The 23,494-nt window shown below is 39.0% G+C and overlaps 1 protein-coding gene across 4 annotated transcripts in view; it reads left to right on the forward strand.

Moving 5' to 3' along the window:
* LOC109420079 (Krueppel homolog 2) overlaps window positions 1–20,262 on the forward strand; it is a 34,939-nt gene extending 14,677 nt beyond the window's left edge. For all 4 annotated transcript variants that reach the window (XM_062851125.1, XM_019694388.3, XM_062851126.1 and 1 more), the window contains exons 3-5: window positions 11,784–12,033; window positions 19,082–19,215; window positions 19,340–20,262. In XM_062851125.1, the coding sequence (XP_062707109.1) occupies window positions 11,784–12,033; window positions 19,082–19,215; window positions 19,340–19,565 (610 nt within the window). In that variant the 3' untranslated portion in view covers window positions 19,566–20,262. The remainder of the gene's footprint in view (window positions 1–11,783; window positions 12,034–19,081; window positions 19,216–19,339) is intronic.
* Window positions 20,263–23,494: the final 3,232 nt, after the last annotated feature.

The following is a 23,494-nucleotide window of genomic DNA, read 5'->3' on the forward strand; positions in this document are numbered from 1 at the left end:
ACACAAGTGTAAGAGGTTAAATATGAAAAATAATGTACCGTGCGCGCATTATATTCGTCAATTAATAAATCATTTTTTTATAGTACTTGAATTAATAATGAACGAGCTGTTATGATAAGTACAACAATACAAAAGTAGTTATTCATCAGTTCTTAATACTTAATAGTATTACCTAACTGTGACAAATTTAAAAAAAAATGTCGAAATAAGCTATTACAAAGTCAACCATTAGTATTATGTTTCCAGTTCAAAACCGAATTAGCGACATTTTTTCTTTGACTTCCGCTGCTTTTGCCTTGCGTTAAACACAATGTCGGAAGTGGGGCGCTGTATAGAGCATCAGGTTTACAATACAGCGCCCCACTTCCGACATTGTGTTTAACGCAAGGCAAAAGCAGCGGAAGTCAAAGAAAAAATGTCGCTAATTCGGTTTTGAACTGGAAACATAATATCCGAACAATTTCATCAATTGGTCGTGTGATACAATATCCAGGCTGTTTCAGTTTGGTGTTAGTTATACGTTTCTACTCGGGCTGTACAGATACCTAGGCTAATAGGTAAACAGTCAGTCGATTAAGTAGGAGAAACTACGATGGGTTAGTATATTGGGTAATGCTAAACGCGAGTGAGATGTGTATTTATTAAATATCTACTGCTTCCTAGATCTGTTCGTTCATGAACTTCGTACAATTTTCTGTTGGCTGTATGTCAGAGTATATGATTTTTATCAGAGATGGGTGCTAATGTAAGCGCACAACAAAATCTAGCCAGACGTAACTTATTCTCAAGCTTAAGGTAATTCAATGAAAAAGGCGATTTGTCGTATTAAAGCCTGCGCATTTTAGAATCGGTACACTTCCAACCGGCTGCAAATCAAAAGCGGTTTCACTTGGAAAAAAATGTTGTTAGAAGTAATTGAAGCCTATCTACTGTAGTTTTTTAGGAAAAATATAAAATTTACTGTTTTTAATTTTTTAGATGAACTATTGATCTGAATTCATAAATAGTTCCAGTTTTTTTTTTCTGCACAAATTGAACAAAAACCAATCATCGTCAGATTCAAGATTTGTGTAGGAGTTTAAAATTGCCAAATCCACCAATTACGCAGTATAGAATCGTTTAAGGTCTTATGATTGTTAATTAAGGAAGTTAAAATATTCCATGGGTGTTTTAAATTTACCAATGTAGCAATGGTAAACCTTTGAGGGATTTTATGGAAAATCAAAGGCTTTCACACATACTTAAGGTCAAAAAATATTTTCGCATTAACTTTAGTTCAGCAAATACGCTTGGGAAGGATACTATAAGTATTGTTATACAAGAAACCAATGATTTGACGCAGAACAATATGAATAATCGTGGCTTTAAAGCTGTATGAACGTTTGCTGACGAAATTCGTTGGATGTGTTTTATTGATTTAAAATATCTTAAGATATTTTTTTAACTAAACTGAATCCACTCTGATTTTTTTTTTTATTTGTGATCATAGAATTATATCTATAGTTCCATAATACATATAGTTTTTGTATAGTAAAACGGGGTAACTTTGATAATGCGGGTAACATTGATAGTGCGACAGGCATTGCATAGTTTATCTTATAACTATGATCTCTTCAATCAGTTAAGGGCCGATTTCTTCACCTCGGCTTAACCGGTAAGCCAGGCTTACCCATAGGGAACGTCCATAAATTACGTCACGCAAAAATTGCCCATTTTCAACCCCCCTCCCCCCTATGTCACACTTTTTGTATGAGACCTCTAAAATTTTTGTAAGGATTGTCACACTTTTCTGAACCCCCCCTCCCCCTAAAAGCGTGACGTAATTTATGGAGGCGATTTTAAGGGGCGATTTCTTCACCCTGGCTTAAGCGTTAAACTATATGGGTAAGCCTGGCTTACCGGGCTTAAATTTTAAACCAGGCTTAGCAACATTTTAAGCCGGGCTTAACTTTTTTTCAATTTCTTCACCTCGGCTTAACCACTAAACCCGGTTTAATAAAGCTACGGTTTACGTTAAGTGTGGCTTATTTTAAGCGGTGCTCTGAGGTGGCTTAGCAGCGCTAAGCCAGGCTTAAACCGCAAATTGTAGAGTTTGGGTTTCTTCACCTGCTTCATAAATAAATTTTTGAAACGGCAGAAAATATTTTTTTAAGAAACCTATACACTTATGAACGATAAAATTGTAAAACGTTTGGTTACGGATGGAGACGATGATAAAGAAAATGATAATCTATAGCCGGCGGGTCGTTAATATAAAATATTCACATCGGGTTTGGGACAATCAAGTTTTTATATTAGATTAAAAACCTTCAAAAAGGCACCGTGTTGATAGTTTTAGAAATTTGTCATACTGATTTGAAAGTCGAAAGTACGTTTGCATTGAAGCTTCTATTTATTTTAACCCGGTCCTTCCATAATTTCGGGTCACAATAAACATTTTCGTCTTTTATGGTTCAAGAGATATTATATTTTTTACAAACAAACTTAGGATGACACTCAAAAAAAAATCTTCTAATACCTTTTAATACACTGTTTTTTTTATAAAAACTTAGTTCAAAGAACGTTTAGCCCATCGAATATTCAACATTTTGACTCATAATTCTAAATATAAAAAGTTTTATTCGTAGTGTACTTCTAAACATGACTTATTTTGAATACCTAATAGGGTGACGTTGGATATTATTGGCAGGTTTGTCCTCTCCGTCGTGGGAGTTTTTTGTCGGCCAAAATGCATGATACATTGCCATACCATTCATCTTACTTTGGAAGGATTTGAGGCCAACTTTGAGTTCAATAGGTTTCTAAAAACCTCCCGTGACGAAGAGAACAAAACTGCCAAAAATACGACGCAAGTGGATTTTAAATATCTTTTTGCAACTCAGCACTATGAAAGGGCCCTGGGCCCCCACAAAAACCGTTTTTGGTTCAAGTACTACTCAAAAACAAAGAAAAACTGTATTGCTCATTGCGTTAGTACCTCCGAGGGGCCTTCACAACCGCTCGGGCCCCGGGCTCCCATAATCCTTAAACCGGGCCTGACTATACACATCATCTTAGCTTTTGAATAAGGGTGCCAGTCGTTTTTTCGGCACTTTTCGTTGTGAATATAATGATTTGTTGTACATATTCCAACATTTTCATATACATAGTCGACTAAACTATGAATTTCTTAGCAAACTTTGATCATTTCTTGGCTTCAAATTAATCAGCAACATTGCCACGTTGTAATGCTGCATAGAACTCAAGACCTGTAAGCTAATTAAAGTCTACTGGGATGCTCGTTTCGTCGTATATCATCAAATTTCCAGCACGTTTGTGCGTTTTTTCGAGGTCGTCTTCAGTGTTGGTAAAATCACACTCAAAGCAGACTCATGAACCGCTCCTGCGTGAGCAAACTCGCGCGCGATTCTGAATCATTTTCTCACGTATTGCTTTTGTTCTATCATATAATCCTAAAAACTTTGCTGTAAATAATAAGAACACCAAGAAATAAAGCAATGAGTGAAATCGCGAGTCAACTCATGCATGACTTTGTCTCTATTTCAATGTCAAAATATCCAAAACATGCAATTTAAAGAGACACGGACAGGTTAAATGCTTCCAGTGAGCTTTTCGCTCTTTGAAGAAAGCACGATACTGGACAATGGACTAGCATGCAACGCCCAGTGGCAGTTCACCGTAAAGTGCAGCGAGCTCGTGGTTTATTCTTCTCCGCCTCATACCATTCTCCTGCACACCGCCGAAGATCGCTGAATTCGTCGCTTGAAAACTCCGAGTGCTTGCAGCTCCTCTTTGAGCATGGTCTTAGTCCATGTCTTGTGTTCGTAGAGGACCACCGGTATTATTAGTGTTTTGTACATGGTGCATTTGGTGCGTGGATGATTTTTTTTTAGACCGGAGCTTCTTCTGGCGCATGTAGTAAAGCCTGCGCACTTTAGAATCGGTACACTTCCAACCGGCTGCAGATCAAATACGGCTTCACTTGGAAAAAAGGGTTGTTAGAAGCAATTGAAGCCTATCTATTGTAGTTTGTATGAAAAATAAAAAAAATGCTGTTTCGTGTTTTGTGATCTGAATTCATAAATAGTTCAAGTTTTTTTTTCTGTACAAATTGGACAAAAACCAATCATCGTCAGATTCAAGATTTGTGTAGGAATTTAAAATTGCGAAATCCACCATTTCCGCAGTATAGAATCGTTTAAGGCCTTATGATTATTAATTAAGGGAGGTAAAATATTTCATGAGTGTTTTAAAAATACCCGTATAGCAATGGTAAACCTTTGAAGGGTTTTATGGAAAATCAAAGACTTCCACACATACTTAAGGTCAAGAAAATTGTTTTCGCATTTACTCTAGTTCAGCAAATACGCATACGAGTATACAATATGAACAATACAATATGAAGTATACAATATGAACAGTTTTGGTATACAAGAAACCAATGATTTGACGCAGAACAATTTGAATAATCGTGGCTTGAAAGCTGTATGGACGTTTGCTGACGAAATTCATTGGATGTGTTTTAATGATGTGAAATATCTTAAGATATTTTTTAACTTAACTAAATCTATTCTGCTTTTTTTTTATTTGTGATCATAGAATTACATCTATAGTCTCATAATAAGGACTGTTCACTTTATAAAGAGGACACCTTGTTTATGCGGTATCTTTTTCATTTTTCAAATAAATTATTTTCAGTGTTTTGCATAGCTTTTAACAATTATTCTACAATGTAGGAAAAATGTAACATTAACCAAAATGTTTATTATTATGCAACTGAAGCGGTTTACGTTAAACGTCAATAGAAACTCAATTCCCAAGATTCTATATAATTTTTCACATAGTTAACAATTAAATTTTCATCAATTTTTCAATGTATTGGAATCTAATACTATTCTACCAAGGATATAGTTCAATAGATGGTCAGTAGTACTGCACCAAAAAGCATCCAGCTTGACATAGTAAGTTTTCTTTTTTTCATAGAGATTTTTAAAAAACTATTTATTCAAGCACAGTGATGTAATAACACAACGGATTCGGTTCAAAATTTGTCCAGTGCATGAGAGAATTGCTTTCTAAATTACACAGAAGAAAAATATGCTTTTAAGTGCATTCTTCAACATCAACTTAATCCGTTATGATGATCATAGTGAAAAATGCCATACTTTCAGCTACATTATTGCAAATTTTCGACTCTAGAGAAACTTATTATTGTTTATTTTCAATTCTTATGTCGTTATCAGTGTACGCAGAATGTGGCAGCGCAAGCGAAAAATAGGCAACAAAGAAGGCACGGCGACAACGCTTTGTTTTTTCGTTAGCAGATAATGACAAAATCGCTTCCGAGTTTGTTCACAACAAAAACGATCGGAATATTTGTCTCGTTCTATTCACATCGTGATTTTCGCATTGTTTTACAACTGAAACTCGACTCTGAGGTTTGCAAGAGTCTTAATTCGTCCAAATACTTATGAATTCGATGATGTGGTTTGAAAATTTCATCAGAAAACCCGGAATATCAGCACACGCACGGCAAGCGATGTTTGTTTTATTGCTCTCATCGCCTGACATGCGTTTGTTGCGGAGCGGCTTTGTTACCGACATGCACCGCTTAGGACAAAGCGTTTGTTTTTCGGCGTGATCCGTTTTTCGTACCCTGGTCGTTATACTTCTTATTTGAGAATAACTACATGTAAAATTTTATTTCCGACGTCAATGTTATGTTAAATTTGCAATGGTTTCCATCGTTGTTTTGTTTTTATCTTTAGTTTTTGCCAATCAAAAAAATGACCATTCCAAACACTTTGCCCCATTTCTATGAAGTTCAACTATTTGACCTCAATTTAATTATGGCTATTATATGTTAATATAATCTACAGTCAGCCAACCAAGGCTAGTTAAATTTGTACAACGCCTTTTTTTTATAGCGTTGCAAAACTGTCCTCTTTATAAAGTGAACAGTCCTTACATATGGTTTTCAGTGTTTCTCTCATGAAAACTGTCTAATTTTAGGTTTATAAGGAGGAGTTCGCCTCATGACTGCTAATTTCCAAATGCTGTGCGGGAAAACTGCTAATAATTTCAAAATAATACAGGTTTCGGTATGAATTATGTTAGGCCACATGAATTAGGGAATTGTAGATCCAAAAATCGATCCCAGGTAATATTTTTTCATAAAAAATACTTTGAATAAAATTATGCTTCAAATATAGCGTGAATGGACAAATGAAAATGGCATGAATTACAGAATCAGATCAAAATAGTATCTTAAAGAAATAAAAACTGCAAATTTTATATTTTTCCTACAAAATGCAATAGATAAGCTTCATTTGCTTCTTACAACATTTTTTTCTAGGTCAAACCGTTTTGATCTGCAGCCGATTGTAAGTGTACCGATTCTGAAGTGCGCAGTAGTATGGTATAAACATTGAATTCTCGCTCCAGTTGACTTTTTGGATTCCATTCAGGTCCCATACAAACTGTGCAAAATTTCAGCGCAATCGGTGAAACTATAATTTAACGCAAGCGGTTCAAAGCTTTCATAGGATTTACTATGGGAAAAGTTATACTTTCAAACAAAAAATCCCAGAGGTCGCCCCTTGTCTCCTTAATAGGACAGACCGGTGAAGTACTAGATTTGTAGTAATGAGCTGAATTTTAGTATGGTGAGAAGGTCAATTCTCCGTTTCTGCAATGAAATGGTGCAAGAAGCGTGGGGATTATGATTCCTTGCCTAAATTGATCCTGTTTGAATAAAACTTTGAGCAACAGTGTTGTTGTTTTCTCCATTTCTTGCAACACAAACAACATAGTTATACTTTATTCCAAAAGCTAGACTTTACATATACTGGCGTGAGTGAGAAATGGACAAATTGAGGTGAAATTTGCGAAAAAGTTACTCGTCCTCTCGGTGAGACTCGAACTCACGACTCCTACTCACTAGACAGGCGCGTTGCCGCTACGCCACGAGAAGACTCGAAGACGTAGCTGCTAACCTGAATTCAAGTTCAACACAAAATTCCGAGGTTATCTTTTCCACAGATTGCACCCCTTTCGGATGGAATGAGATGTACATCCACACTACGCATATATTGTATATGTAAAGCCTAGGCGAGAGCGCATTGTTTTTGTGTGTTGGAAGTCCACACACCTCTCATCGACGACTGTGTCGAAGAGATCGCGCGGTGAGCGGAAAGCTTCCAATGGGTCGCGACGTTCTCAAACGACCGGTTACGGAACATGAGTCCGTTGCTCGATGACATAATTAAATTAATTAATTATCGATTTTTGTGGCTTAACCAGCCGAATGGAAGTTTTACTTTATTCCAAAAGCTAGACTTTACATATACTGGCGTGAGTGAGAAATGGACAAATTGAGGTGAAATTTGCGAAAAAGTTACTCGTCCTCTCGGTGAGACTCGAACTCACGACTCCTACTCACTAGACAGGCGCGTTGCCGCTACGCCACGAGAAGACTCGAAGACGTAGCTGCTAACCTGAATTCAAGTTCAACACAAAATTCCATCCGAAAGGGGTGCAATCTGTGGAAAAGATAACCTCGGAATTTTGTGTTGAACTTGAATTCAGGTTAGCAGCTACGTCTTCGAGTCTTCTCGTGGCGTAGCGGCAACGCGCCTGTCTAGTGAGTAGGAGTCGTGAGTTCGAGTCTCACCGAGAGGACGAGTAACTTTTTCGCAAATTTCACCTCAATTTATCCATTTCTCACTCACGCCAGTATATGTAAAATCTAGCTTTTGGAATAAAGTAAAACTTCCATTCGGCTGGTTAAGCCACAAAAATCGATAATTAATTAATTTAATTAAAACATAGTTATCCAAAGTTTTGCTCAAACAGCATCAAATTAGGCAAGGAATCATAATACCCACGCTTTTTGCACCATTTCATTGCAGAAACGAAGAATTGGCCTTCTCACCATACTAAAATTCAGCTCATTACTACAAATCTAGTACTACACCGAACGTGCCCCATTCAAATCGATCAACGCTTCTTGTAGAAAAATCATTCATGAAACTTTCATTCGAAGACCGCAGAACGATTGGAAGTTTGTGGAAAAAGTTATTGATTTATTACCGATTAGTGATCCAACGATCGGCTTTTTGTTTTGTTTTATTAGCAGCACTGTAGCTGCAAGGCCCATATGTATAGCCGAGGCGGTAAACGCACGGGTATTCAGCATGACCATGCTGAGGGTGACGGGTTCGATTCCCGGTCGGTCCAGGATCTTTTCGTAAAGGAAATTTCCTTGACTTCCTTGGGCATAGAGTATCTTCGTGCCTGCCACACGATATACACATGCAAAATGGTCATTGGCAGAGGAAGCTCTTAGTTAAAAACTGTGGAAGTGCTCATTGAACACTAAGCTGAGAGCAGGCTTTGTCCCAGTGAGGACGTTACGCCAAGAAGAAGAAGAAGAAGAAGTAGCTGCTGCCTTGGCTGCTGCTGTTTCTGGGGGTGATGATGCCTCCCGCCACCACATGCAACAACGGTAGCAGCAGTGCTGCTGATAAAACGAAACGAACAGCCGTTCGATGGATCACTAATCGGTAATAAATCAATAACCTTTTCCACAAGCAACCAATCGTTTTGCGGTCTTCGAAGGAAAGTTTCATGAATGATTTTTCTACAAGAAGCGTTGATCGATTTGAATTAAGGAGACAAAGGGCGACCTCTGAAATTTTTTGTTTGAAAGTGTAACTTTTCTCATAGTAAATCCTATCAAAACTTTGAACCGATTGCGCTAAATTATAGTTTCACCGATTGCACTGAAATTTTGTACAGTTCATATGGGATCTAAATGGCATCTAAAAGTCGACTGGAGCGAGGATTTATTTTTTCCATACTAGTGCGCAGGCTTGAGGAACGACTTCCACTGATGATGCGCCTTCGAATTTCATGACTGACATTGTTGTCAGTCGTCAGCAAGGAACCGAGTTAGACGAATTCCTCCAGCATTCGTCACATTACTACCTTCCTAGACGGATCCGATCGTGTTCGGCTCCGCCTGCCAGCATGCACTTTGTTTTTAACGCATTCACACAGAGTCCGACCTTTACTTCTCCGCATTTCATGCGGGTGTACAGTTCTGCCACCGTTCCTAATTTTTTGGCAATAGGTATTGTCCATATCATCCTCAAAGCATACACATTGCTGTTGAAGAGTAGGCATGTGAGTCCGTAACCTTGTCGTAGTTCCCAGCGAGATTCGAATGAACTGGATATTCATCTGAAACCCTTACGCTGTTGATGGCACAAACTTCCCAAATGGAGGAGAACGTGCCTCTAGACCCGACCTACTGATACCTGATACGCTGTGTTGCACACCGTCCATCGTTGCTTTAACCAGTCTAGTCAGCATCCCAGGAAAACCATTTTCGTCCATGATTTTCCATTACTCTGTGTGGTCGATACTGTCGTATACCGCTTTGATGTCGATGAACAGGTGATGCGTTAGAACCTGGTATTAGCGGCATTTCTGGTGGATGTGTCTTACGGTGAAGACAAGTCCATTGTCGACCGGTCGTCGATGAAGCCGGCTTGATAACATCCCACGTTTAAGGAGACAGACGACGGAAGATGATCTGGTATAGCACTTTGCAGGCAGCATACAAAATGGTGATCACTCTGAAGTTCTCACATTCAAAATGGTCGCCTTTCTTGTGAATGGGAAGGATTACTCCTTCCTTACATTCCTCCGGTAGCTTTTCGGTTTCCCAGATCCTGACTACCAAACGGTGCAGACAAATGGCCAACTTTGATGAATTCAACTGCGATCTTATCCTTTCCAACTGCATTGTTGGTTTTGAGCTGGTGAATGGCGTCCTTAGCGTGGGAGTGAATGGCGTCCTCAGCGTGGGAGTTGACTAATTTCCGTCCTCTGTTGCATTGGTTTAGTCGTCCCTCGTGGTCACCCGTCCCTATTTTCTCCACGTCATTCAGGTGCTTATCTAAGTGCGGCTTCCACCTTTCGATCACCTCACGTCCGTCCGTCAAGAGGCCCCCGTCCTTATTCCGGCATATTTCGGCTTGCGGCACAAAACCGTTACGGGATGCGTTAAGCTTCTTCTCTTTGCACTCCGCTTCTTCTTGGCGGTGCTTTTGCCCCGAAAGAGGCGGGTCTGCTGTTTCCGCTTTTGTTTGTAGCGTTCTATGTTCTACCGGGTTCCTTGCTGCAGCATTACCGCTGATGGCTGTTTTTACTGTTCTCCAGCAGTCCTCTAGAAGGGCCACATCGAGCTCGCCCTAGTTTGGAAACGCTGCCTCGAGATTCTGCGCGTATGCTGAGGCGACATCTGGTTGTTTCAGTTGCTCTAGGTTGTACCGTGGCGGTCGCCGGTACCGTAAATTGTTGATGACGGAAAATTTTGGGCGCAGTATGACTAGCACCAGATAGTGGTTGGAGTCGACGTTAGCGCCACGATAGGTCCTGACGTCGATCATGTCGGAGAAGTGCCGTCCGTCAATCAGAAGGTGGTCGATTTGCGATTCCGTCAGCTGTGGTGATCTCCAGGTGTAACGATAAGGAAGATTCTATTGCAAAAAGGTGCTACGTATGGCCATGGAGGCGGCGAAATTAATGAGTCGAAGGTCGTTTTCGTTCGTCAGCTGGTGGGCGCTGAACTTTTCAATCGTCGGTCTGAGTACCTCCTCCTGGCCTGCCTGAGCGTTTAGGTCTCCTATGCTGATCTTGATGGCGTGGCTTGGGCAGTGATCGTACTGGCATTCAAGCTGCGCGTAACATGCGTCTTTGTCATCCTTAGTGTCTTCGGAGTGAGGACTGTGCACGTTTATTAGGCTGAAGTCGGCTGCATGTCGCCCATCACTGTCCAAACGCCTCCTGCAGTGCTACGATGCCGAACCCGCGGTCCTTCTTTTGTTCGATGGGGTTGTTTCCGTTAGTCTACGTTCGTATTATACTGTTGCTTATTTTCCGTTAGATTTTTCTAACCGGCCGGACACCAACCTCCTTTTTTCCGGAGGACCGTGCTTAGACACTCGGATATCGCTCAGCCGCCCTTGACATAGGGATCAGAAGCTGTTGGAAGCCTCTCTTCCTGGAGAACATACGTCCCTGTCAGCCTACCACCAAAGTTCCCACCGGGGTTGATTACCCGATCTTCCCTAAAGTTGCTTGCAGCCGGTGCTACGCGAAGGTAGGGATACGAAATGCTGGGCAGCAGCTAGTGATCGCAATTCAATCTGTTTTGCGCGAATTACCCAGTCTTCACCGTGCCGTCCAAGTTGTAAATGCTCCATTTATTAGAAACTAAATACTAACGCGCACTGAAACGGTAAAAGCTAGCAATAGCCAATATCTCACAAAAATAATGATAAAAGATTTTGATAGCATAGAGATGTAAGCGGACTGCCCGAGAAAATTTGGTTTTGGATCGAACACAATCTTTCGATCCAACTTGAAATATGGTATTGGTTCCCTTTTTAAGCATGTGGCTCCCATTTTCCTACATCCTACATCCTACGAAAATCAAATAATTGAAGCACTGTTAGTTTTGTGTCTTATTTTTGTTAGAATTGAGCACCCATGAAAACAAAAAGAACGGAATTAATCGGTGCCGTAATGGTTTGTTTTCAAATAGGATGAATATGGGAGCGTGAGATTATTGATGGTACACATACCCTAAATATAAATAAAATGTAATGAAGTTATTAGTTCCTACGATGTATGTGGTTGATGTGAATCTTATATGTTCAAAATTACCATATTTTATGACATCTAACGAGTATTGTATTTAAATTTTGTTCCAGAAATCCCACCAATGCCTACTACAAAGTATTAATGGCTAATGCCGCCACAAGTGCACTTCGCCTCCACCAGCGCATGCCGCCCTTCCAGCTATCGCGAGATTATCTTCAGAAGCTGCTGCTAGAGGACTCCTGCCACTACCTGTTGTACTCGCTCATTTTCCTGTACGCCTATCCGGTGCTGTTGATCATCTTCCCCGTGACTTTATTCGCTGTGCTGCATTCGGCTAGCTACTCGCTCACGCTGCTCGACGTAAGTACCATAGTATAGTACAGGGGGCCAGCAAAAGGCAAAATCACCGTAGCTCACAACAAAAACACGTTCAAAATTGTTTGTGCTGAAAATTTATGTATTACACAATTTCTCACTGATTTATTTGCTATCTCCGCGTTGTCGTGTAATTTCGAACGATTGCACGCTAAAATTTTGATAACCTTTTGCTAGTTTTACACGTTTTACTTAAGTAACAACGTATGGTAATGACTAATTCGCAAACGTCGTGCACATCCCAAATCTGTCAGAGTGCCCAAAAGTGTCAATTTCCCAAACATGTCAAATTCATGTGGACTACGGCTCATCTATTCGTGGTTGACGTCCGCGCTGCCCCGCTGGTATAGTATGATAATTTATCACAACGTACCTACCTAGGTAGGAGCAATTTTCATGATGATGTCGGAGCTGTAAAAGTACCTAATGCGTATGCATCCATGCACATTGTAGATAAGGGACTGTCCCTGAATAATGTAAAGCAATTTTTTACGATTCTCTTATCCTCTTCATTCGTAGACATTTTTAAGAGTATTTTGAAAAAAAAAATGTCTCAACTCAAGTATTTAGCCCTTACTTAATTATTGGATTGTCCCCGACTGACTAGTTGAATGCTGTTCAAGATGCCACATAACCTTCATGTCTAACCCCTATGACCACAGTAACTCGTACGTACCTAATTATAGTCTACTTTGCGTGCCTGAATGACTACGAGTATTTCATGTATCGAAATGTGCGGATACCTGTATTGCCTACGATAATTGCAAGATAATGCATTTTATGATATTCTTCTAGTATAGCAGAAAATAGTTATGTGAAAGGTCATTGTTTTGTAATTTTATCCACCTATTGGACACTTTTTGAATGGAACTTCTTTAATTGTTGTATGAATATGAGTCATACTTTGTTCCCCTTAAAGTGTAACGTAATTTATAAACGTTTACCTACTTGCAAAATATATATAATATGAACATTCCTTCAGAAATTCTTCCGCAGTTTTAGCTTATTTTAGTTCCAGGTTGAAAGTTGTTAACCTTTCAGAACGCGCGCCATCAAGCAAGCGAAACTGCGCCGCGCTCGCGCTGTATACCACGAACGAGGTTTTTTGGTGCTGTTGTACTTTTACAACAGCGCGCGTGTTGAAGGGTTAAAAACTGTTTCTGAGGTTTTCACTAGTAACACTTCTGAGAATCCTGTTGAAAATATTCTAAATTATTATAGCATTTGGTTACTTACTTGGGCTATAATTGACGCCCTTGTATGTATCGTTGCGCTGCTGAAGGGAATTTGCAAACGGCGTCTTGTTTTTGTTTCTGCTCTAAGTAAGGTCTTCTTCAACAGCAAACAGCCATCTTGTGCGCGGCCTGCCACGGAGCCGCCGACCTCTCCCTGATTTTCTAATGGATATAGGTGGATACCTGTAGGGCCCATATAGCCGAGGCGGTAAACGCACGGGTATTCAGCATGATCATGCTGAGGGTGACGGATTCGATTCCCGGTCGGTCCAGGATCTTTTCGTAAAGAATTTCCTTGACTTCCTTGGGCATAGAGTATCTTCGTGCCTGCCACACGATATACGCATGCAAAATGGTCATTGCCAGAGGAAGCTCTCAGTTAATAACTGTGGAAGTGCTCTTAGTGCTAGAACACTAAGCTGAGAAGCAGGCTTTGTCCCAATGAGGACGTTACGCCAAGAAGAGAGAGAGAGGTGGATACCTGCTAGCCTGGTACACGGTTTATATGGGAAACAACAAAAAAAGGAAAAACTCTAACTCCTGTATACTTTTTGAGTTCCCCTTTGGTCCCATATCAACTGTGCAAAATTTCAGATCGATCGGAAAAACTATATTTTAGCGCCCGCCATTCTTAGTTTTTCATACGATTTACTATGGGAAAATTTTACTTCTGCAAATAAAAATCGCTAGGAGTCACTCCTAGATCCCTAAAAATAAGTTGATGAATGATTTCTGTAGAAAACTTCACGAGAAATCAGACCTCCGAAGACCGCAAACCGATGCGACATTCGTGGAAAAAGTAATGGGGCACGTTCGGTGTAGTACTAGATTTGTAGTAATGAGCTGAATTTTTGTATGGTGAGAAGGTCAATTCTCCGTTTCTGCATAGAAATGGTGCACAAAGCGTGGGTATTATGATTCCTTGCCTAATTTGATGCTGTTTGAGCAAAACTTTGAATAACTATGTTGTTTATGTTGCAAGAAATGGAGAAAAAAACAACACTGTTGCCCAAAGTTTTGCTCAAACAGCATCAAATTAGGCAAGGAATCATAATACCCACGCTTTTTGCACCATTTCTTTGCAGAAACGGAGAATTGACCTTCTCACCATACTAAAATTCAGCTCATTACTACAAATCTAGTACTTCACCGATCTGTCCTATTAAGCCTCAACCGATCGATAAAATGACGAGATTTTATTATTTATTGTTATCCCTTACATGTTAAACAGCGTTGGCATGCCATTCGGTATTCAGTCAATAACTTTTTCCACACGCCTTAGATCGCTTTGCTGTCTTCGGAGGATTGGTTCCTCGTAAAATTTACAACAGAAATCATTCATCGATTTATTTTTGGGGGTTAAGGGTCAACCTGTGACAATTTTTCTTTGAAAAATTGATTTTCCCCATATTAAATCGTATGAAAACTTAAAACGGCTGGCGCTAAATTATAATTTCTCCGATCAAGCTGAAATTTTGCACAGTTGATATGAGACTAAAATAAAACTCAAAAAGTGTACAGGAGTAAAATGTCCTTTGGTGTCCCACGCTAATACATGCAATTTTTCGGCATCTTTGCGACGTGACCAACCCAACTCAGCCTACTGTGTTTGCTTGACAATATGTCTCTCCATATTTGCTGGGTTTCCTAATCAAATGGGACAGTTATGCGATCATGGGCAGTATACCTCGTGATTCATGCGACTCCCGGAATTCATCAAAAAGATTGTCGCAGACGCATAGTAAACATTTTATACGTCGTTGATCAGTCTTCACGAACATTAGCTTGCCGATGAAGGCCTCCTCCAACGGTGTCAATTCATTGAACAGAATATTTTCAGTCCTGAGCATCCACGGTGGTGCAGAGGGCCGAATTGAAAGACCTCCATCCTGAGCGATTGCCACCCATCGCCTCGACCTGTGGCCAGGTCAAATTTCTGCCGACTTCCTTTATTCACTTATTGAGGCTGACCCACGTCCACTTTCGCTCCCGAATTTCTGTCGCTATCAGCTTTTGATATCGATGGTGGAGATCCACGTTAGAGATTCAATTGGCTCCTTTAGCGGTGTTCAGATATATCCATATTCTGAATCTACATGCCAAACTGAGCCGAAATCCAAATTTTCATGAATTTTGGTGCCCGGGAACCTATTTTAAAATCAGTTTGCAGTTTGTATGGGAGCGATTTGTCGAATCACCCCTCGTCGCATTTTGTACTGGGCGGAGCTGTCAAACAGTTGCCCAGTTGTCAAAATGTGATTTGAAAAAATCTGTTTGAAATTGATTTTAAGTACCAAATAAAGTTCCAAAAATCTAAAAAAAAAATCATAGTGGCTCAGAAAAATATGCTCTTTCGTATAAAATCAAAAAATAAGCTTGAAAAAAGTACATTTTTCAAAATTTAAAAACCCAATTCTGAGGCCATTATGCACGAATTATATACCGCAGGCATCTATTGATGAAGATTTGCACTGCCTTCATTTGCACAACAGTCCCATGTGAATAGGAATCCCAGCAAACTCACAAGAAGTCAAATAAGAAATTGAAAAACAATTTAAAAAATATATTTTATTTTGCCAAAAGTACAATATATTCCTGATTGGTGTATTTTCAAATGTAGTCAGCTTTTCTCAGTGATTGATAATTAAGAAAACCCAGTGATGCGAATCACAAGCTTCCTATGCATTGGATAACTTTTTATGTATTGTCAAATAAGTAGAAATGCAGACATGCAGTCATCACTTGGTTTTCAGGAAATTCAACGCTGAATTTGTGGAAAATTTTCAAAATAGTTCCTAGTAAATAAACTTGGAATTCCTCCGGGAGGCTTATCTGAATTTTTTCAAACGTGTGACGACTTTCATCTGAAAAGTGTTTTAAGATTCATCTTGAACTTGATGATTTTGATTGAAAATTTTATGAAAAAGAAACGCATATAAATAAAAAAAAACAAAACTTTATTATAAAGTAAAAAACCTGTTTCTTTCATAATTTGGATAAAGTTCAATCATGAATTTTCGCCACAGAATATTGGATCTCCAGAACCACTAGGGATTCTTTTGGAAATTCGTATAGCAGTCTTGTGTTTTTTTTTTATTTTTGCCAAATCACGCTTTGGCGCTTTGCCAAATCACGCGTGCTGTACAGAACATCCGAGAGTAAACGGGGGAAGATGTCCTTATTATCCTGCTTTCGTTAGCTGAAACTGCAACTAAATTAAGTTTTATCATGATATGATCTTTTACGAAGTTGTTCCTTAGGGTATCAACTACCATTCTTTCAATTCTGAGCCAAATCGAAATCGCTAAACCCGCGTGCTGAATGAGAGACTGGAGGTCATCCAATTTCCCATATATTTGGACTGAACATCCCATACAAACCTTCAACTCATTTGCGCCAGCTCATTTTTTATCCGATTGAGCTGAATCTTTCACAGATTGTTCTTCTCATCCAGAGGCACGATTCTAGAGGGTGCCCCGTGGAAGTTTCCGACATTTTTGTATCTGGGCCAGTCTAATGTCGCATGGGTTGTTTTGTCGCAACAAATACAGGTTGCGACATTGTCATTATTGTTGTGCAATGGTTGAATTTTGATTCACTGCTATAAACTCAAGCCACATGCAGTTAAAGCATCTATAATAGAAAAATAAACTTGATAAAGGATAAATTTTATACAGGAACTGACATTTTCTCTAATCTTGAAAATTTAACATGTTTTTCACGAAAGTATTTTCGGAGTTTTATACATATTAAATTCGCTTCATTCGAAATTAAAAATTAGGGAATGATTTGATTTAACTTTTCCCATCAATTCTCTAAATTTACTCGAAGTTAATTTTTAATACGATAATTGTGGAAATTCCGGGTATAACTCTGAAAGAATATCCTAGTGGAGCTGAAAAAATCTCAGTGATAGCCAGGTTATACCTATCAAAGTTTTCGGTGGAAGATTTTGAAGGAAATGCTAAATGAAATCGTTGGAGAAAAATCATGTCGCATTTTAGAATAGACTTCTCTAGAGTCCTCTGAAGCAATCCCTTAAAAATCTCTGGAGGATTTTCAGAAAGAATCTTGAACAAATTAGTATGATGGTAATCTGGGTAAATTGTTGATGGGTCCTATAACAGTTCCCCGAATTTCATTACCCCGAAAACCATCTCCCCGATAACCAATACCCCGAATGGTCGAGTAACCCGAATTCCAACACCCCGAATAGATGATTACCCTGAAAAAATATCTTCCAATAGTGTTGGCAAAGAAAACTGATGTCTGTAGAAAAATGAACTTGATTTTTATCAGAAATTTTGCCTTCTTTTGTGCATCGGCTATTCTTTCTAGACGTAGGCGTAAATAATGAGATTATGATGTGGAGCAAATGCATTTAATAAAGATTTTCCCTTCTTTTATCGTAGGTTGGTCTTTCGTCTTATATTAGAACAGTGATTAGTAGTTTAGCTCATCAGTTTTAGGGCAAGTTGTGCGCAGTCCATGGAACAAAGTGGAAAGCTTTGTCGTAGACAGTTTGAGTTAGATAGAGGCGATAGAGGAGCACTGCTGTGAATCACATATCTGTCCCATTTGCATAGGAAATCCAGCAAAGATGGGACTAATATGCGATTCACGGCAGAGCAGTACTCTACATAACTCGCCTAATCATTTCACAGTTCTGCTTTTTTTATTTATTCTAAATGAGCTATTTCTGTATACCCATCATTATTCCCAGACTCGAAAGAATAGCAGTTGAACAAAAGAAGAAAAAATATCTGATATTAAGTTTCAAACTAAGTACAGTCAACTTTCGGTCGTTGGGCTACGTTTTAACTGGGCGCCCGTTAGGTGGGCTATAGCCCAATTAATACGAAGTCAAACGTCACTTTTTGACGTGAAACACATTTTATCATGTTTGGTAGCCCTGAATTTCTATTGTTAGAGATTATTTGACAGCTGAAAACTCAGCCCAGTTAGTGAAAGTCTTTCACTAACTGGGCTAAGAGCTTAGTGCAACGAGCGAAAGTTGACTGTATTTGCATTCTCGGGAAAAATATGAATTAAAGTCATTATTTTGCAGGGAAATAGCATTCGAGGTAAGTGTCATTCGGAGAAATGGTTTTCGGGCTAATGTGTCATACGGGGAAATGGCTTTCGGGGTAATGTGCCATTCGGGGAACTGTTATAGGATCCTATGGTAGGATTCTAAGAGGTGAAATATTGTTAAATTTCCAAAAAAATTGCTCCGGAATTCCTTGTAATAAATGCATGTACAAAACTCTAAAGAACGTCTGTAGAAATTATTGCTAAAAATGCTTGAATTTTCAATTTGTTGAATTGTTTTCGAAAAAAAGTGACTTGAGTTTGAGTAATGTTTCGAGAAAAATCTGTGGAAATCACTCGATGTATGCCTGGAGAAATCACTGAGAAAATCTGCGAAAAAAGCCTTTGCTAATCACCAAGAGAACTACCCATGATCGCATATCAGTCCCATATTTGCTGCGTTTCCTATACATATGGGACAGTTATGCGATCATAGGCAGAGAAGCTCTGCCTAGTTGATGTTATTCTATTTCTGGAAAACATGTTCAGGGATACTGGAAAAAATCGTTATGTATTTCTTGAAAACGATCAAACGTATCTAGTATCTTCCCTCAGCAGGAAATATCGAAAAAAATATACTATAGTATTTACAGATCCAGTTTTAGAAAAATCACAATAATTCTCATATAGATACAATAATAATCATTATCCTGGAAAACTTCATTACCACCCTGGAATAATCACCACACCTTATTTTCTCTTTGCAGACACTCGGACAAAACTCATGGTGGGGCGCCCGGCTGTGTATCTCTCTGGTGGAATTCCAAACCAGAAACATCCTGCGGTTGGCAGCATTTGCCGAAATCTTCATTATGCCCCTGGCCATTGTATTAGTATTTCTGTGAGTATTTCATTCATTGTGCAAACCTCAGCCCTATACACTACTGTGGCTGCAAAAGCAGGCACTTCTCTTTCATACATTGAATTGATTTGCTATTCGTTTCGTTTTCTACCACTCATTGTAGGGGAAAAGCCGGTATTATGACTCCATTGGTGTACTACCAGTTCTTGGTGCTGCGCTACTCGTCTCGTCGCAACCCCTACACGAGGAACGTATTTTACGAGTTGCGTCTGGTTACGGATAATTTCGCCAACGGTGCACGCACGCCACCAGTCGTGCGCAAGGTGCTCCAAGGCAGCATTAGCTTTATCAGTCGGTTAGCGCCTCCGATGCAACAGCAGCAGCAGTAAATGCGCGCAAACAGCGGCGAGCTGGCTAAGCAGAGAGGGGTCGATAGTAGTTAAATAATTTCCACAAAACAAACAACAACAATCATTTCGAAAGACCATTCGCACACACCCATCATCAATCACACCTTGTTTTTTCCATGATGCGGATTTTAAATAAAGGCATTTGGGGTATGAAGATAGAAAAGACATCGACATTAAAGGCACGTCAAAGTGAATGTGCAGGTATTTTCTTACACTAACAAACAACACTTTCAATGTAGGACATGGGAAAACCTCAAAGTAAGTTAGTTTAACATTTTCTTTTTTTTTGTTGTCGCAATATAAAGTATTTCATAGTCGTTTCAAATCATAGAAAAACACGGACGATCATTTTACACATGTTAGGGTGTAAAAGTACTAGTTTCCTATACATTTAAAGAATACTGACCAACTTTATCCTGCTGTTAGTAAATCAAGACAGCCGTAAATTAGTGCTTTTCCCCTTATTGGAGATTTTTTACAACCCCAGGATTAATCACAGTAAAATTTAGGTTATTATTGCGTTCCATGTTTTATTGAACAGCGGTAGAGTTTAAATATTCTGTTTTTCATCCTACTATGAGGATGGTTGCGAACAAAAAAACAAAAAAAAAATGTGAACATGCAAGGTTTATTGGGCAATATATGTTAACAGAGTGACACATTTCCTATAACGTGAGTGTATAGTTTAATATTTAATGTGTGAAAGAAACGTCCTCCTGAGTTTAATTTGATTGGTGTCGGTTGGAGGTACAGGTACAAAATAATTGAGACATGCAAACTAGCTGTAACTTTTCGAACAGTGCATCAAATGTTCTCTCAAATTTTACTTTGAGTTTATCAACTAGTTGTGTATCAGTGTTCAAACTTTGTAAAAGATCGAGCTATTCAACGCGAAGTTAAGAAGATTCTAGAAAAAGGTTTAATTATCCGATAGCCAACTATGAGCTGTTAAATCTCCGGATTCAATGAACCGATTGCAATAATGAAATTTTGATTACTTATGCCTAACAATGAACTTTGAAAAACGTTTGACTTAATTTGCAAGTTTCCAAATTTGAACCACTGATACACAACTAGTTGATGAACTTACAGTGAAAAAATTGAGAATATTCAATGCTCTTTTCGAAAAGTTACAGATAATTGAGCATTTTTTGAAGAGTGAATTTTTTCCCTGTCCCTATTATTTTGACTATCCCCTGTTACATACAGTATGTTGGCTGAATTATTTATGTGGCCGAGTATTGGTTACCTTCTGGGCTGCACCAGTTGGTTTGTACATTTGCACATCATTCTATGTAAGGTGAAGTGGAGCAAGTTGGGTCAGTGCCGTTTTCTACGGCATTACTTAGGGGTAGTCGGGGTAATTTGGCCAATGGGACAATTTGAGCACCACTGGGAAATCAATTAAGATCTAGTATTTTTTTGCAAATTCACCTTACAGCTCCAATACTCATCTGAGATTGGAGCGATTAAAACATTAGAACGAAGTGAATTAATCCCAGAGTAGGTAAATAAAATTTAAAATTGTTGGTCAAATTACCCCGGCGAGGGCTGAACAAAAACATCACATAAGACTTCGCTTGTTTAAGGACATACTTGTTAGAATTCCAAAATGGCCGACTTTGGCACCTACTCACGATTTCGAGGGCACAAATCTCTTCGTAAACAAAACCAGCGTACCTGAGCTTCTTATTTTAAGCTAATATCAAGTGAGCAAGAACAGAATGGTGGGGGCTGGCTCACCAACACTTCCGGTCCGCTTTAGTGCTTTATGCATCATTGTGGCCAGGTGTTGTTCTAGTTTTTCCAACTGTATTGTAAAGCATGAGCGGTGATCCTTGACATTCTTGTGTAAATTGGGGTACTCGGAATGTTGATCGATCACCGATTATTGCTGGCAGATGCAGTGGAAAGTTTGTCTTAATACGTATCAATCGTCTCTGACAAACGAGAAAAACTGACCTCACTGATTACCTGTCTCTGAGCCAAATTTGGTATAGAGTCTTCAGTCTCCGATTAATCGCTTCATGTTTGATGGAGGCTTTTAATCCAATGGGTTACATAGCCGCTATCCGAATGAAGAGAGTAATGTTCCGCGTAATATATCACAAATCAAAAGAGGTGCGGTATATTACGTGGAGCGGATATACTGAATTGGGTACCAGACCAAGTCCCTGCTGGGTGGCACGAAATAGGTGAGCCATAGACAATAGAATCGTCAATGTCGTAGGGCATAGTATGTGACTATTGTCGAAACCAAAAAACGTTTAATGCCCAACCAAATCATTAGCAATATCAATTTGCTTCAAACGCGTTCCAGTGATAGGGTTAAGATTAGGATCAATTATTACAATACAATTTCACGTTTCAATATGTGTTTAGTAGTTTTAGAGGTAACAGCCTAATAAGAAATTTTCTCTAGGTTCATAACTTGCCCTCAACGAGTTGAATGTTATACTGCCTCACAACTGTGAGCAACATTATTACTCATTAATAAAAGGTTGTATCATCAATATGGACATAGACTTGCTGAACAAAACATTTGACCAATTAACATCTTTCAGGTATAAAATAGGTAGTAGGACAAAACTTTTATTTTTAAAAGTAGTTATCTATGTTCATGATAGAAGAGTAGCGTAAAGTGATACTACCCGTTCCAGATCCAGAAACGTTTCACACTGAAAGAAGGTTGGAATGACAGTGTGAACAGAAGATCCGAACTGCTAGGTGTAGGAAGAAGTATGTTTATTTCCCCTCCCCTTCCCCAACACTCTGTAGAATTTTGATACAACTTCACGTAACTGTTTTGGAGGCTTCACTTATTAACAAATTTACAACAAACACGCTATAACAGTATCTAGAGAATCGTGGAGGGTGATTTGCAACATTATACTAATATGTGCGGGCCGCCCAATTGCGGAGTTGTGCGGCCAATTATTCTCTTTCCATTCCAGAAACGACTGTTTTGAAGCAAGAAGTGTCCTAATGGCCAACACAAACGGGACTTGTCCGAAACACACAAGATAAGTACAACAATTTTATAATCAGGCACCCAACTCTTTCTACTACTTTGCTAATAGATAAATACTTCAATATGCATACTTCAATATCAATTATTTGTTTGTTTGCGCCTTTATTTATGACACTATTGAAGCATTCGTGTCGCCGCGAAATAGTTTACAATTTATCTTATTCACATTTTTCAATTCACTTTAAAGTACACTGCTTTTACAATTGTGTATGTTTTTTTTTTTTTTTTTTTCCTGTTCGGGTTTGTCACTGCGACCAGTTTTTAGATCTATTGTGACATTACCCGTATCCTTAGTGTAGTGCATGTCGCATTACTCAATTGCCATTGAGGGGCAATAAAGTATCGATTTTGATACAGTTTTTGTTTTGTTTTATTAGAAAACAAAACAAGAGTACTGATATTGGCCATGCATCGGAAACCTAGCATCACCCTTGTTTTACTGCTAAATTCTCCCCAGGTTTAGGACCCGGGTTTTAACATTAGCAGCAATATCATTCCAATAATGGGACATGTGTTCAGTAATAAGGATTCTAGTATGTTCCTTGCGTACTAGCACTTTCCAGTCTTCGAAGAGTTAGTACATACATGGATCCCTAACCCAATTTGATTTCCTTTGCATTGAGTTTAGCCTCAGATGGTGAGGTTTTTAACTATATGCAAAGTAAAGTTGGTAAACTCAGTTTTATTCAAAAACTGGAAGTCTCCAAACACCAGTAGTAAGGACTAAATACTATAATTCCTTGAATTACCAGAACACTTATTCCAAAAATTGAAAAATAGGACGACACTAGATTTCGGTTTGAGATCTATCACCGCAACGCAACCCAAAAAGGCGATCTACCCACGTTACGGGCTCCGTTAAAGATCGAGCATCTTT

Source organism: Aedes albopictus, chromosome 2, assembly GCF_035046485.1.
Source record: "Aedes albopictus strain Foshan chromosome 2, AalbF5, whole genome shotgun sequence".
NCBI classification, from domain to species: Eukaryota; Metazoa; Arthropoda; class Insecta; order Diptera; family Culicidae; genus Aedes; species Aedes albopictus.